The sequence below is a fragment of the Fundulus heteroclitus genome, chromosome 1 (assembly GCF_011125445.2).
Source record: "Fundulus heteroclitus isolate FHET01 chromosome 1, MU-UCD_Fhet_4.1, whole genome shotgun sequence".
Taxonomy (NCBI): Eukaryota; Metazoa; Chordata; class Actinopteri; order Cyprinodontiformes; family Fundulidae; genus Fundulus; species Fundulus heteroclitus.
Genome location: NC_046361.1, coordinates 21,028,239 through 21,042,976, shown reverse-complemented (window position 1 = coordinate 21,042,976; position 14,738 = coordinate 21,028,239). Strand labels below are relative to the sequence as shown.

Here is a 14,738-nt window from a genome sequence, read left to right as displayed (position 1 = left end):
TCTAATAGAAGGGAGAGACGAGCCGGGGGAGCGGGGCGTCTGTACAGAGCCTCTCTGCCTCCTCCCCCCCCCCACACGCCAGTGTTTTGTGTTTGCCTTTGCTCTCATTCCTTGTGACAGAACAGAAAGTTCAATACTCGCGTTTCAAAGAGCTGACAGGTGAACAAGTTGAAATAGACCAGGGACGAGAAGGAGAAACGGTTTTGCTGCTTTCAGTTTGCTGCCGTGTAAGTGTCCGCCCATCTATTTATTTCTGAGGCTACCGTCTGCTAGGGGTCTTAGACGGATTAGGTGAATGTCTGCGGTGTGCGTTCAGGTTTGTCTGCGTCTTTAAGGTCCTGCCAAAATAGGACAAGGGGACGCAGATTTATACGCAGATAGACGGTTGCTTTTGTAAGTTTACTTTGTTAGGGCAGAATGAAAAGGAAACATATGGCTTAAGAGAAACAAAAAATCTAGGAATAACACAATTTCACAACATATCAGTGTGAGTCATTTTATAACCACATGTACAGTATCTTGGGATTTTATGTGATAGGCCCACAAAAGGTAGCACACAACTGTGAGGTGGAAGGAAAGGATGTGAGGTTTTACGAATAAACATGTGAAGACACTGATGTGCATTACTGTGTGTATTCAATCTCCCTTCAATCAGATACCCTTAAATAAAATATAGTACCATTAAAATATAGTACCATCAGAAGCAACCTAATAAGTAACTAAAGCCCACCTGTGTGTGATCTGATCACAGTAAAAATCCAGCTGTTCTGTGAAGACCTCAGAGAACCTTAATAAACAAACAGCATCATGAAGACTGATGTCACACGTCAGGACATTGCAAAGCCTAAAGTTATCGAGAAGTTTGAAGAAGAGTCAAGTTTTAGAACAAATTGCCCGCCTTTAAGCATACCAAAGTTTTAGCATTATCGGAAATGGAAAGAATAAAGCAAAGCTTTCCACCAAAACTGGGAGAGTGGGCAAGTAGAGTATTCATTACAAAAGCAGTCAAAAGGTCAAAAGTAACTACGGAGGAGCTTTAGAGATCCACAGCCCATGTTTGAGTATCTGTCCACTGCAAAAAAGGAACAAAAAGTAAACAAAGTCTTTTTGAAATTAGTGTAATTTGTCCCTGATTTGAGCAGGTAAATAAAATGATCTGCCAATGGAATGATACTTTTTTACCCATAAAACACCATAATTAGATAAACTGCACTTGAAATAAGCTGTTGGAGATGAGTGGTACCTATTTTAAGTGTAAAAAACTTAGTCCATTAGCAGATAATCTTATTCACCTGTTCAAATCAAGAGCAAATACACACATTTCAAGAAAATTGTACTTACTTTTAGTTCCTTGTTGCAGTGGATAGGACAAATGTTAGCCATGCATTTCACAAATCTGTCCTTTGCAGAAGAATGGCAGAAAGGAAGCCATTGTTGAAAGAAAGAAATCCTGTTTAAAGTTTGCTTCACGCCATGTTGGGGGCCCAGCAGATGTACAGTAGAAGGTGCTTTGGGTCAGATGAGAAATTTTTTTTTTTACTTTTTGGTCTATTTGTAAAATCCTAGGTTTGGTGGAAAATTACAGCTGCACATCACCCTGAACACACCAAGCTCAGCATGAAACATGATGGTGGCAGCATCATGCTGTGGGGAATCCATCGTTCAACAGGGACGGGAAGCCAGATCAGTGAAAGAAAGCTCATAGATGTGCAAAGATGAAGACATACTAGACATTAAACAGCATCTTCACTTGCAGTAAAAGGTGGTTTATATAACTGAATTTATATAAAAAAAACACATTTTGTTTAATCAATTGTGCCATATTTTTTTAAAACCAACAGAACAAAAAAACTTGTTTTAAATGTTCAGTGTTAAAACTTCTGAAAGCCACGAATCCTTTTCCTACCACGTCACAATTATGCTCTGCTTCATGTTTGGTTGATCTATTGCACAAAAAATCCTAGTAAAAGACACTGAGCTTGTGGTTGTAACGTGATAAAATGGGAAAAGGTTCAAAGGGGAGAAATATTTTTGCCAGCCATTGTAGGTGCTTTGTCAGTTTACTTTATAAGAGGCTTTGAGTCAAATAAATAAAGAGTTGGTGGGTAGCTTTAAGTTCGTGGAGTTAGTGAGGGCTCTAGCCTGCTTAGGCAAAACTTTGTGGACAGCGTCTTTATTTTCCAAGTCGGCTACACGCAAGGAAATGATATCAATTCCTGGAAAAAGCAAGAAGAAAATGAGGTCATTTACACAACACATGAGCACAATTGATTCAGCTGAGGTAACCTTATGTTTATCCTGTTTACTTTGCAGTCACAAAGACCCCACTTAGACACGCCGACTTAGATACAGCTGCAGCGATGGTACATAAAGAAAGCGAGAAGAAAAAGAACCCGCAAAAGGGATACATCTAAATACTTGTTACTGTGTGCAGTTTTTAGATTATTTTTATAGCACACATTTAAAAAAATGCCGTGCCCGGTGTGCTGTGGTTGTGTCCCGCTACCCCTGGAGCTACAAGTTTATCAAGAACCTTTACAGTTTTATTATATCCCACAGCTGTTTCGCTTGTTGCACTTTTACTCTTGATTTATCCTTTGTAATGTGTGGCACAGGCCTGATCATTAACAGCAGCAATCTGATTCCAATCTCTCCATCTTTCAATCTCTGTTCCTCGTACCTGTCTGCTCCCCCTGGTCCCCTTGGCAACCCGCATCATTACCATTGCTCTTCTGCTCTTTATCTCCCTTTGTTTGTTTTATTCCTGGCATGATCCACATTACTGGCACAAGGCCGCTGATAAACAATCCATCTGTCTGTCTCTGCCTCCTCAGGACACGCGGTCTACCGGCGCTCCGCCCGACGACAGCGAGTCCGTCTTGATGGACGACACCTCCAGCCAATGGTCCACTGTGGCTGACACAGAGGAGGAGAGGAGAAGTGCCTTAGAGAAGAGCATGTATGTGTTTCATGCGTGATGGGTGTCCACACATTATGCATGTCATGGCCTTCATCGTTGGAATAGTGCGGCACAAACACAATTATGTTTCAGAGCAGCTGCAGTATGTCACTTAGGCAGGATTTAACCCCAAAGGCTGTTCGCTGTCTGTTATCTGGCTCTCATGGGAATTAATGACCAAATTGAAACAAGAAGCTAAGAAATAAAGACACTATGACAGTTGCATGTCTGTGCCAGTCCGTGTCAGGGTGCAAACCCGTAACAGACCTTTTTAATTTTGCTTAGTAATGCTAGATGATTTACAAGTAGGATGGAAAATCTTTTGAGAAACTTCAGAAACTTGCTAAAATAATGTGTACACAGTTTTGTAATCAGTTACTGGGTCTTCTGGTTGTGCTTCTTTTACATAAAAAGACGACTCTTGTAGTTGTGATGATGACAGGGGACTGTTTTTCAAGTATTTGTTTGATCAAATGGTGATTCCTTCCAATTTGTCTGCAACCCAGCAACAAAGAAAATTGGCAGCCTTTCTTAGTCCAGATAAATGTTAATTTATTATGCTTGAAACTGTTGTGGAAGGAGACCAGTGTTACCAAGGTCTCCATCGACGCCCAAGAGATTTTACGTAACAGATCAACACAAATAGTGCATGAATGTCACACTAACAAATGTTTTATAGAAATCGAAATCAAAAGAGTTGCACGTGTTTATGTATTCACCCCTTTACTCTGACCCAAATTATAAGATCTTCCCATTAAACAAAAAATTGACACAAAAAATAAATTCAAATGTTTTTTTTTTAACCCAGAAGCACAGTTTTTGTGCTATTATCAATAACTTTAAAATATTTTTACACATAAAAGTACAAAAGTTCATTCAAGGAAGCTCATTTGTTTCTTTTTTTTTTTTTTTTTTTTTTTTTTTTTTTTCCCAGTGTCCTGTCTAGCACTATGGCAATAGGAATTGATATCTCAATGCCAGATAGAGCTCGACAGATTTTGCTTTTACAAGTGGAGCAAACAGCTTTCGCCATAGTGCTCCACTTGATTTATGCTTGTAAATAGCTTTATTATGATTCCTGCAAGGAGAATTTCAAATTATATGGACATGACAATGGGAGAGTAAAGGAAGAACAAAAAGTGAAAGAAAAGAAAAAAAAAAAAAAAAAAGAGTAGAGGTGAAAGAAAGAGGAGATAAAAGGAAGAGAATGATAAAATGTCCTCTGTCTGCTCCATCACCTGGAAAGAGACACAAAAAGAACAGCACAACCAACAGACATAAAGCAACAGATACACTCTAATAACACCTAGATGCCATTGCTAAATCATATATATTATTATGTAAGCTGCCATGTGTAATGTGATATTTGAAAAAAGAAAGTGACACAACATAAATAAATAAATAAATAAATTATAAGATTACTGTATATAAGTGAACACTTAATACCTGGGACCCAGCACCAGTGGGAGATGTGAAAGTGCACTAGTTTAGGTGAAGATTATCCAGAAATAGCTTGATAGTGATTGTGGAGAACCAAAGACCCACCTTCCCCGAGCACAGAGGCAGGCGTCAGGGGACCCGTAACCCCGGACTCCCAAAGGGGTCCCTAAAGCAGGTCGCCCAGGAGGGGCCGACACAGGATATCTGCAACCCCCCCCCCCAAGGAAGGAGCAGAGACGACCCCGAGGAAATCCCCCAGCCACCGCAATGTCGACGCCCTCAAGAGCCGCGGAGACGAGCCCGTGGGCTCCGCCGGCAGCCAGCCCCGCTGAAGTGGTCCCGGCCATGGGCCCTGAGGGCCAGAGGCCCCAGGGGCGCCCCGCCCCCGCGACGAGGGCCCCGGCCGCCCCCCGGGGGGCCAGGCCCCGCGAAGAGGCCGCCAGGAGCGGGCCGGCGCACGCCCGGGAACCCGCCCCAAACCCGAAGCCAACTAATGCGCCAGGGGGCCAAGGCGCCCGCCAACGAAGTGGAGGAGGGCAGGACGTGGGGGGATGGGCTCCGCACCTATCGGAGACTTGAGATGTTCTTGGGAGAGGGAGCGGACCACACCCATACCTGAAAAAAAAAAAAAAAAAAAAAAAAAAAAAAAAAACTCATTCACCCCATCCCTCCCTTGTGCCCCACTCGCCACACACAAAAAAAAAAAAAAAAAAAAGACGCTGTACACACATTCCCACATAACACTCACATCCAACACTGACCAAAGGGGGGGGGGACACCCCAAATCGACTATACGACTGCTTGTGCCCGACCCCCGGCCCCGGCCCCCGACCAGACGCCCCCCGGACCGGGCCCCCCCAAGAGGGCGGGCCAACACGACCCGCACGAGCCACCCGGCCAGAGCCCCCCCCTCCCCCTAAATACCTAATAAACCCACTCCCTCCCCCCACCTTACCCTTGCCATCCCAGCCCAAGCTCATTTGTTTCTAAACATGTTCAGGTGGCCTCCCATCACTGAACTGTTGATGGAGCTGCTTTACTCCACTAACCGCAAAGGCCCCACGCAATTTATAATGGTCTTTGTAGCTCCTGTTCCAAAAAGCACCTTTGGTAAACAGTAGAAAAAAAGGTTTTAGGGACGTGTTAGCAGTTCGGTTCGAAGAATCCCATGAAAAAAGTCTGCTAATGTCAGATCCCTGTCATATGTCAAAGACGTTAATGTGATGACCAGACGAAAGCTGTAGGGAAAAGTGAAAAGGAACATTTTTATCCATGTTTTATTTAAACACGCGGCCATATTCTTATACTATATCATAGAACATCAGCATATTTACATAGGTAATACAAGCGTGCTTGTCTTCCCTGAGGGTGTGGTCCCACATGACATGTTTTCTTTGGAGGGAGTTTGCAGTTTGTTGTTTTTACTTGCTGTTGCTCTTGGTACTTGCAACATTTTTCATCTTGCGTTTATCTTTTGTCATCGGAGCACTTTTCGTTTGCAACGTTTTTCTTTAGCGTTGCACTTTGTGTGTTTCGAAGCGTGCATCATTCGTGTGTCTGCAGCGCCTTTTCAATGCTCGTTTGAACCTGTCGGTCACCACGCTCATTGCACGAAAAGGCCAGTGATTTCAGCATGCGTGACACCTAGCCCCCCCCATGTAAAGTTTTCAGCTGTGGCTTAATGTTAAGTATTGTGGCTGGAGATTGCACAAACACAGTAATTCTGTCTGTCTGATGCTGCGTGTCGGAAGAGTTTGTCCTTTTGCTCAGTACTGGATGAGGGATAAGAGGAGGAGGAGGGCAGAGTTCTCACAACAACCCTAGTAAATGGCCTTCAAATATCAAAACACTGGGGGTAACTGATGAGAGAGAGGGTTATTTTTATTCTTAAATACTCATGAATGAAGAAGTAATTTGCTCTCCAGCAGAAAGGGCACTTTTCTCATCCAGGGCAAAAGGGCAGGTGCTTGAGCACCACAGGAGTCCATTTCTTCACGTACCTGCAGATTACACACAGACTGGTGTTTTCAAGCCATTATTTCCGCTAATTATGAAGATTTTCTGCTTACCGCCAATGAAAACATGACATTTGAGATTGGAATGTTGCACCCATCCAATAAAGAAAACCTCTTTCACACAGAAACGTGGCCTTAATGAGAAGTACGTTAAATGCCTGCTGAAAGGTCGCTATTTTCAAATGGTACATTTAATCTCACTAGTGAGCCTCATTGGAGCTCATATTCTAATTCATTTAATATGACTTTATATTTGCAAAGTGGGTCTAAACATATCCCAAAAGACCTGCAGCCGTAATTACGGTGAGAGGGGTGGGGGTGGGAGTGGGGAGGGGTCTACAGAGTTTTGACTAAGAGTAGGTTAACTCAAATATATGTAACACTTTTCAGATTACAATGTTTATTTATTTATTTATTTATTTTTATTCCTGGTATTTCACAGTTCTGTCCTACTTTGTGTTGTTCGACCACATAAAATCCCATTAAAGTACACTGAAGTTTGTGATTGTAACGTGATGAAAACTAAAAACAAAAGGGTGCATGAATGGTTTTGCAAGGCATTGTACATTCTGCCTGTCCCACCTTCACTTTAATAAACAAAGAGCACATCACAACAATTTGGTTGATTGTTGGATCTCAGAGGAAGACCAGGGTTTTGATCTGAAAACTGAGTCTTGGTTAGCAACTTGATCTTGCCAACCTAGGCAAGGCAAGTTTATATGGCATTTATATGGCACTTTTCAGTAGTGTGCTGTACATGCACAGAAAAACATTAGAGGGAAATATTACATAGGAATAGAAAAATATTATATTAACAAAGGAATAAACTAAGTAAATCCTTGACTAGATTTCTGTAGGTTCACTGTAGCAAGCTGCATCACTAACATTCAAAGCTTAATTGTTCATACATTAACAAACATACAGAAAGCAGAAAATCACAGTGCTTAATTGTTTCTACTCATAATACAAAATAAACTAGGTAAATCCTTGGTGGTTTCTGATCTAGGATCAGGATCAGGATCCTATATCAGATCCTAGAATCCCCCACACATTTTCTGTTTGAGGCAACATAAGGTCCTAAGAATAGGGAAGGTTTATTGAAATTAATATGGATGGAAATGAGGTAAAGTATGAAGAATAAATTGTCATGTTAAGCATTCTGGGGTACCTTTGTAGAGAAACAAACACATTTCAGTTTTATTAATCGAAAAGAACTGAGGTGAGTTCTGGAAAATGGGTTGTATGGAGGGATGGAGAGGGTGGATGTGAGAAAAAATGTGTTTGGATGAGGTAATGATGAATGGATGGATGAGACAGAGGGAGAATAAACTGAGACAAACTGTGTTAAATGAGTGGGTGATTAGTCAGCTTAGAAAAAAAAGGATTGTCTGGTCATTTGGGATGATATTAAGATTTAGAACCATGTTTTCAGGAGAGATTTGAGCACCATCCACCATACCAGAGGGACACAAATCCAGTCAGCCATTGTGCTAAATCTGCTCAAAACAGGAAAAATACTGCATGGTGGCTCTTGGTGCCAAAACTAAACGTAGTTTTCTGCAGCATAGAGAGGCTTCAAATACCTAAGTAGAGTTTAAGTAAGCGTGTACAATGTAAGCATTAATGGACGTACATAAATTGACAGGCATGGAGAAAAAGTAATGCTTTAGATCTGTTGTGAAAACCAAGGCATTAATTTATGCAACCCAAAATCCCGCAGAGCTTCGAACCTGACTGGTACTCTTTAGCTCCCAGCTCATGTTTTATGTTTTATGCTGAGCTTGTGTTGTGACGTTTGAGGCTTGCTGTTGTTCTTTAAGAGACCGTTAAAACTGATCAAAAACATGCGTTAGTCCATGTTTTTTTTTTTTTTTTGCATGCACGGCTGAATTGCTGGTTGCTAACTTCAAAACCTTCTGCAGGGAATTCTGTAAGATCAGCTTTATTAAAGTAAAAGTGCACCGACTAAATACTGTCTGCGTTCTTCCCTGTCACATGCGCCTGAATCACGTCGTCTCTCGCAGAAAGGTAGCAATGGGTTGTTTTTTTTTTTTTAAGCAAAAGGAAAACTCTTCAAATTATGAAATCATTAAAGCGCTGTCATGTGTTTAAAGGTGTAAAATAAATTCAGTAACACTCATCGTCTCCTCTTTGTGCCCCTATAGGTATGTACTGCAGGAGCTTATAGAGACAGAGAAGTACTATGTGGAAGACCTGGGGCTCATAGTGGAGGTAAACCTCACAGTCTGCACTGACATTCATCCACCCAGTCTATCAAAGACAACTCCAAATCCTAATCATCAAAAATCCCTTCACTTCGCTCCACACTTTGGTCTGCTTCCATCCCACCGTCTCCAGTCCTAAGCAGATTTTATGAATTATAAGCCTAAGGAGTATTATATTACTGAGCGATCCATCTCTCGGTGCCTCAAATAGCAACAGATATTTCGGTTTAGAGAGGAATTCTCGCCATCTGAAAGTTAATAAAAGCTTAGTATTATCTGGTGTGGGATTGCTGCTCTTTGCTGTAACGACTTAGCAATGCACTGCTGGCATGATCAGCGTTTTTGCGCTTCCTTTCTGCAGGGCTACATGGCCACAATGAGCTCCAAGGGTGTTCCAGAGGATATGAAAGGAAAGGACAAGATTGTTTTTGGAAACATTCACCAGATATATGACTGGCATAAAGAGTGAGTCCCAAGTATTTAAGGAATTTTTTTTTTCCCCCCTTCAAAGAATGTTGACAGCTCCATGTTTCAAAAGCAGACTAAGCGGACGGGGAGCTGTGGAGTAATGTGTTTGTGTCCGAGTGGAAAAAGAAGGCACAAAAGTTCACAAAGCAAATCTGAATTTTCCGTTTTTGGAGGATGATTATGTTTGTGTGTGTGTGTGTGTGTGTGTGTGTGTGTGTGTGTGTGTGTGTGTGTGTGCCTGAATGTGTGTGTTTCTTTCTGTGTAGCTACTTCCTGGGCGAGCTGGAGAAGTGTTTGGTGGAGCCAGAAAGGCTGGCTCAGCTCTTTATTAAACATGTGAGTATATATAAACATCATGTAAGCATAGACACACATACGCACACACACACATGCATTAGTGGACTAGGTGGGTCTGTGTCTGCTTCCTTGCTGCAATTGGGTGTGATGGAGAAAAGAAAGGAAAGAAAACAGACAGAGCACTTTCCTTTTTTCCCCTCCCAGCCTGGTTCCTTTCACTTCCCTTCCTCCTGATACATGTTGGTCAAGTTGAGCTTTTAACAGCGGTGCTCAGTGAAATGACTTGTACAGGACGATCTCATAGTCTGGGTTGTTCAGTAAACACCAGCGAGAGAGAGAGAGAGAGAGAGAGAGAGAGAGAGAGAGACAGAGAGAGAGAGAGAGACAGAGAGAGAGAGAGAGACAGAGAGAGAGAGAGAGACAGAGAGAGAGAGAGAGAGAGAGAGAGAGAGAGAGAGAGAGAGAGAGAGAGAGAGAGAGAGAGAGAGATAGAATGAAAAGTTAATCTCAGCTTGAGCTTTTTCATTTAAAACATAAAAATGTTGCCCAAACACCTGATTTACTTATGTTAAAACTATTCTAGGCCGGGGTGTCCACATTGTGGCCCAGGGGCTACTCTTAGCCCTGATTCTGTGCGTCACCTGACTGTCATTCAGGAATTTTACAAATTAGACCTATCAGCAAAGGTTGTTGATGCAGATGGAAGCTTTTTTTATTATTTCTAATTAGAGCAAAACTATTGTCAACACAATTTCTAAGATTTTCTTCCATTCCTTAGAATGGAAAATGTTAGGTGCAACACAAGCTATTTGTTTTTTTAATAAACACTCACTGTTTCCTTCTTTAATTTCCCAGTAAACAGGAACATGTCTATCCAGCGACTTTGTCAGAAACCCAAATCTGCTTTTAATTAATTCATTAAATTTGACTGAATACAGCAAACAGTTTGAAAGACAGAGTGACCCAAATCCTTTTTTTATGGCTAAGAATAGAATCAATTTCCATCTATTTGTTTTTTTTTTCCAATCAAGTGCAAAATAATTTCTGACTGGATGCCTTTTAATAAGGGAAACGTGTAAAACTCTTGGTTTCGGAACTGCAGTGATGTACATATCACTTTCCAACACACAAATGGAGTACTTCATGTGTTTACTTAAAATAAAGCTTAGTATATTGTTGAGCTGGTGCAAAAAAAAATGCAATATGATTTCTTGGAAATTCTAGTCTTTCAAGAAACGTTTTTGACTTACGAGTACTTTTGGCTTGATGATTTTGGCCAATGTGACAAAAGGTTTGGACACCCTGGTCATAGGCCAAGTATGAAGCAAAAACACAGACAAAGTTTCACCTTTAAGGATATTGTTTTTGATTTTTGTGTTACCCATTAAGACTTGATTTATAAAGCAGTATAAAAACAACAACATGCCTAAGAGAATGTGGTTTGGTTAATTCACCTTTTCACAGATTTGTGCCCCCCATTTACTACCTACACTTTAGAAGAGCCTCTCTTCCTACTTTTATTACACACTCAAAGGTAGACCATTTTGTTACTCAGTATGAAAAACAATGAGTTTAATTTTTCAGAATTATGGAGAAAAATGGTCAAAATTTGTTTAGATCTCACCACAAATCTCATTTGTTCTTATATTAATATATTAAAAGTCTGCATTATTTTTTGTATTCTGTTTACGAAATACCCACAATCCAGCTAATATACCTCCGTGTGACTTCAGACTGTTGGTTATTACTTATCAGGATCAAATGACTATATGTCTTGCAATGTATTATAAAAAAAATGGCTTTGAACGAACTTACTCGTGGCCAATATGAAACATCTTATGGTATACGGCATCATTTCATATGAAATTATCAAAACTGCAATGGCACAAAATTGTGAAGGGAAGGATTGAAGTGCTATCCAGTAAAACCCAACATAAAAGACAAACATGGGCCAAAGAATAAAGGAATATCCAAAAGAAGAGCAAAGAGTGATTAAAAGTGAGGTCAACAGCTGTTTCTGTCGCTACACGCATGCTCGGTATGAGGGATTGATGCAAAGTCATCAAACAATGTAGACAACTGTCCACCGTGACTAAATGCTCTTTAAGGAGGAATGAATGCTGCTTGTAAAATACTTGATGCAATCTGCTGGGTTTCCTTAGACATAAAACGTTTTTGAAAAATCTGTCTGGATGATTTGATTGAGTTGACCTGTTAAAGTGCCTTGAGATGACATGTGTTGTGAATTGGCGCTATATAAACAAATCTGAATTGAATTTAATTGAGTTTCTCCTCTGAGTGTGCAACATGTGCATGAAACAAATGAAAGCTTCTGCTCCACTGACCTGAGGGGTGGTTTTTAGATGGGTGCAACTGTTCAGAAAGATAAAATGGAGCACACTCATTAAGAGGCATTAACACACAAAAGATAATCCTAAAATGTATTTGGAAGGGATCTGGAGATCAGTAAAGTGAAGCCAAAGTTGCACAGATGTGTGTTTGCACCAGTTAAAGATTTAATGCTGGCAATTTGTACCATGTTGTAAAGAAAAAAACAGAAAACTGACTAATGCCAAGAGGAGAAGAGCTGCAACATAGGTTATCAACTCAGTAATTACTGTTGTAAGTTTTTTTTGTAGAGATATTATGATTTATTTTGAACAAGAAGGATTGATCAGATGACAACGAAGTAAAAACATTTTTTTTCCCACCCAAATTTGTGAGAGCACTTTTCTCACATGAGGTCAGAGAGGATATGTTGACACAAAGAGTCCAGCTGTGCTCTTGTGTCTAAATAACATGTTTTTCTAATTTGTTCTTATTAAAATTGAGAAAATACAGTGCTATTCGTCTCCTGATTTCAATTTGACGGTCAACAAACATCTCCTTACAATAATCCTGTCTGTCTCGTGTCTGCTTTTGGGTCCTCTACAATATACAATAAGATAGCTGTCCATGTGCTTCAGTGGAAAATAAACTTGATAATTTGTCTGAATAATAAAAAAAAGGATGAATTTTGCACCAAGTGGAAGCAGGCATAATGAAAACTTAAGAGGACCCAGTGTGACGCTTTATTGTGCCCCCTATGGAGGTCTGCAGAGTTGGATACAAAATCATTGATGTTGACACAAAAACTTCTGTCTGAAACTTAGGACCTAAACCACTGGGGAGCTGAAGATATTATCCATGGGGTCACACGGGGAGGAAAAAAAATAAATTTATGCATTTTGTTTAAGTGGTGGCACATGCAGTCTAGGTGGACAAGAATGGGCAATTCAACTGCAGCTTGGCTTTGCTTCTTCTTCAAACATAATCAAGTCATAGATCCGTTCCTTTTATATTAAAGCTCTTTTTTGGACGAGAGACTCGGCCCACTGGATAATCAACTTAAAAGGCCTGTGGAGGATTTAGAAAAAGCTCCAAGTGAATCTAAGCGCGGTGTCAAACTGTGAAAACAAGCAGACTGGGAACACGGCCCTAATGAAAAGCAGAAAAATCAAGCCGCTTTTAACAAGATCTGTGTCACCAATATGCACCATGTGCGCTCACTTACACACATGCAGCGTGTAAACATGCGTAAATTGATTTATACTGAGTACTAGAAGGCACACAGACAGAACAGTCATTCACACACGGACAGTGGCTGTTTACAGCGTTACATGCTGTCCGTCGTCTACATATCCAGGCGGGCTGGTTGCTAGGTGCTCTCATATCGACAGGCTGTAAAGGCTCTGGTTACGCTGAAGGGTGGCTTAGATAAATTATACATAACCTGCTGCTCATTTACATGTAAAGCCATTAGTTCTCTCAGGACTGCCACATCTGCATTCCCATGCCAATTAGTTACAGAAGACTAGGCACCGCCAGACAGAGTCAGCTTCAAAAGGTGCTGCACTCGCAGACAAATCATTGTTGTTCCGCCGCCTTTCATCCCAAACAGCAACGAGACCAACCGCACGTTGAAAAGCTGTTCCCTTTTTCTCGTCTCTTTCAGGAGCATTTCACGTGGGTGCGCTGATATCAAAGGCGATTTTTTTTTCTCTCACCCAGGCTAAAAAGTGAAGTCTTTTAGTATTTGGTATTATATCAGGATTACATAAATAATGAAAACACATTAACAAAATTACATACATGACTTTCAGTTAAGTCAAACAACAAAGCAGAAGTACAAACATCTAACAATAATATCAAAAACATAAAAAAAAAATCAACATTACAACAAATAATTTACAACTGAAAATTGTTTGTGGAACAACTGAAAAAAATCCAGAAAAGCGGGGTAAATTCGCCCGATTCCCAATTCTCACTGCATTTCAAATCCACAAGCAAGCCACTTCATATCCACTACCATGCCATATCCATTTATTTCTCTTTGCAGTAAAATGTTTTGATTCATTATTAAGTTAAATATAAATAAGCTGAATTCCCAAGTTTTATCGCAGTATTTTGTCAAGGTTTTATATTACACCATGTTGTCCTCTTCAAAGGTTCAAATTGGCATACTGTCAGTATGAAACCTTCCATGGCAGATGGTTAAATATTTCGGGGAAATGACCTGCACCTTTTACAAAAGAAGCCAGTACATATATCTCTCCTTCCCAATGATACCCCTGGGTGTGTATCTGCCCTGTGTTTTATTGCTATGTAAATATATACAGGTATCTGTGAATAATGCTATAATGTCACTTTTCTATGTATGTCATACAGTAACACATGTAATGTAATCCTGACATGACCAAGCTGCCTCAAGCTATAAAAGCCTGTAATAAAGTTCTGTGGTAAAAGCGTCACCACTTGGAGGTTCTGTGCAGTACAAATGCACCAATGCTGCAAAATCTAAGAAAATGTTATGCAATCTTGCAATGTCAGAGCAGTGACCTGATAAAAACTGTGCTCAATCTTTTGCTTTTCTTTGCAGAGGTTTTGTCTGCAATGAGGAAGATTCCCTTACCTCAGCATGATAATGAGTGATTGTGGTAGCTAACACTGAACAGGAGTTCAGTTTCTGATTATATCCACTAACAATTATTTTACCATCGGTGTACAGTGTACCCCAAAGAGCCACATGTATATACAGCATGAAACTTTCACCCCTAGACCAGGGGTCTGCAGCTACATGTGGCTCTTTGGCACCTCCACTGTGGCTCTAACAAAACCAGTTAGTAATTCATCAATTATAAAGGCAACAAGAACGGCTGGCTTTAGCAGTTCATCTCTTTGGCTTTATGTGATATCTGCACAGAGAAGGACACCAAGGCTTTTAAAAGTATTTTATTTAGCATGAAACTATGTGCTTTATGTATTTATATGGCTACCTACCTTTCTTCACTCAGG

At 40.5% G+C, this 14,738-nt stretch overlaps 1 protein-coding gene across 2 annotated transcripts in view; it reads left to right on the top strand.

Moving 5' to 3' along the window:
• Positions 1-14,738, top strand: part of arhgef25a (Rho guanine nucleotide exchange factor (GEF) 25a) — a 65,904-nt gene that overhangs the window by 42,943 nt on the left and 8,223 nt on the right. For both annotated transcript variants that reach the window (XM_012866550.3, XM_012866549.3), the window contains exons 5-8: positions 2,835-2,959; positions 8,580-8,646; positions 9,001-9,104; positions 9,374-9,443. In XM_012866550.3, the coding sequence (XP_012722004.2) occupies positions 2,835-2,959; positions 8,580-8,646; positions 9,001-9,104; positions 9,374-9,443 (366 nt within the window). The remainder of the gene's footprint in view (positions 1-2,834; positions 2,960-8,579; positions 8,647-9,000; positions 9,105-9,373; positions 9,444-14,738) is intronic.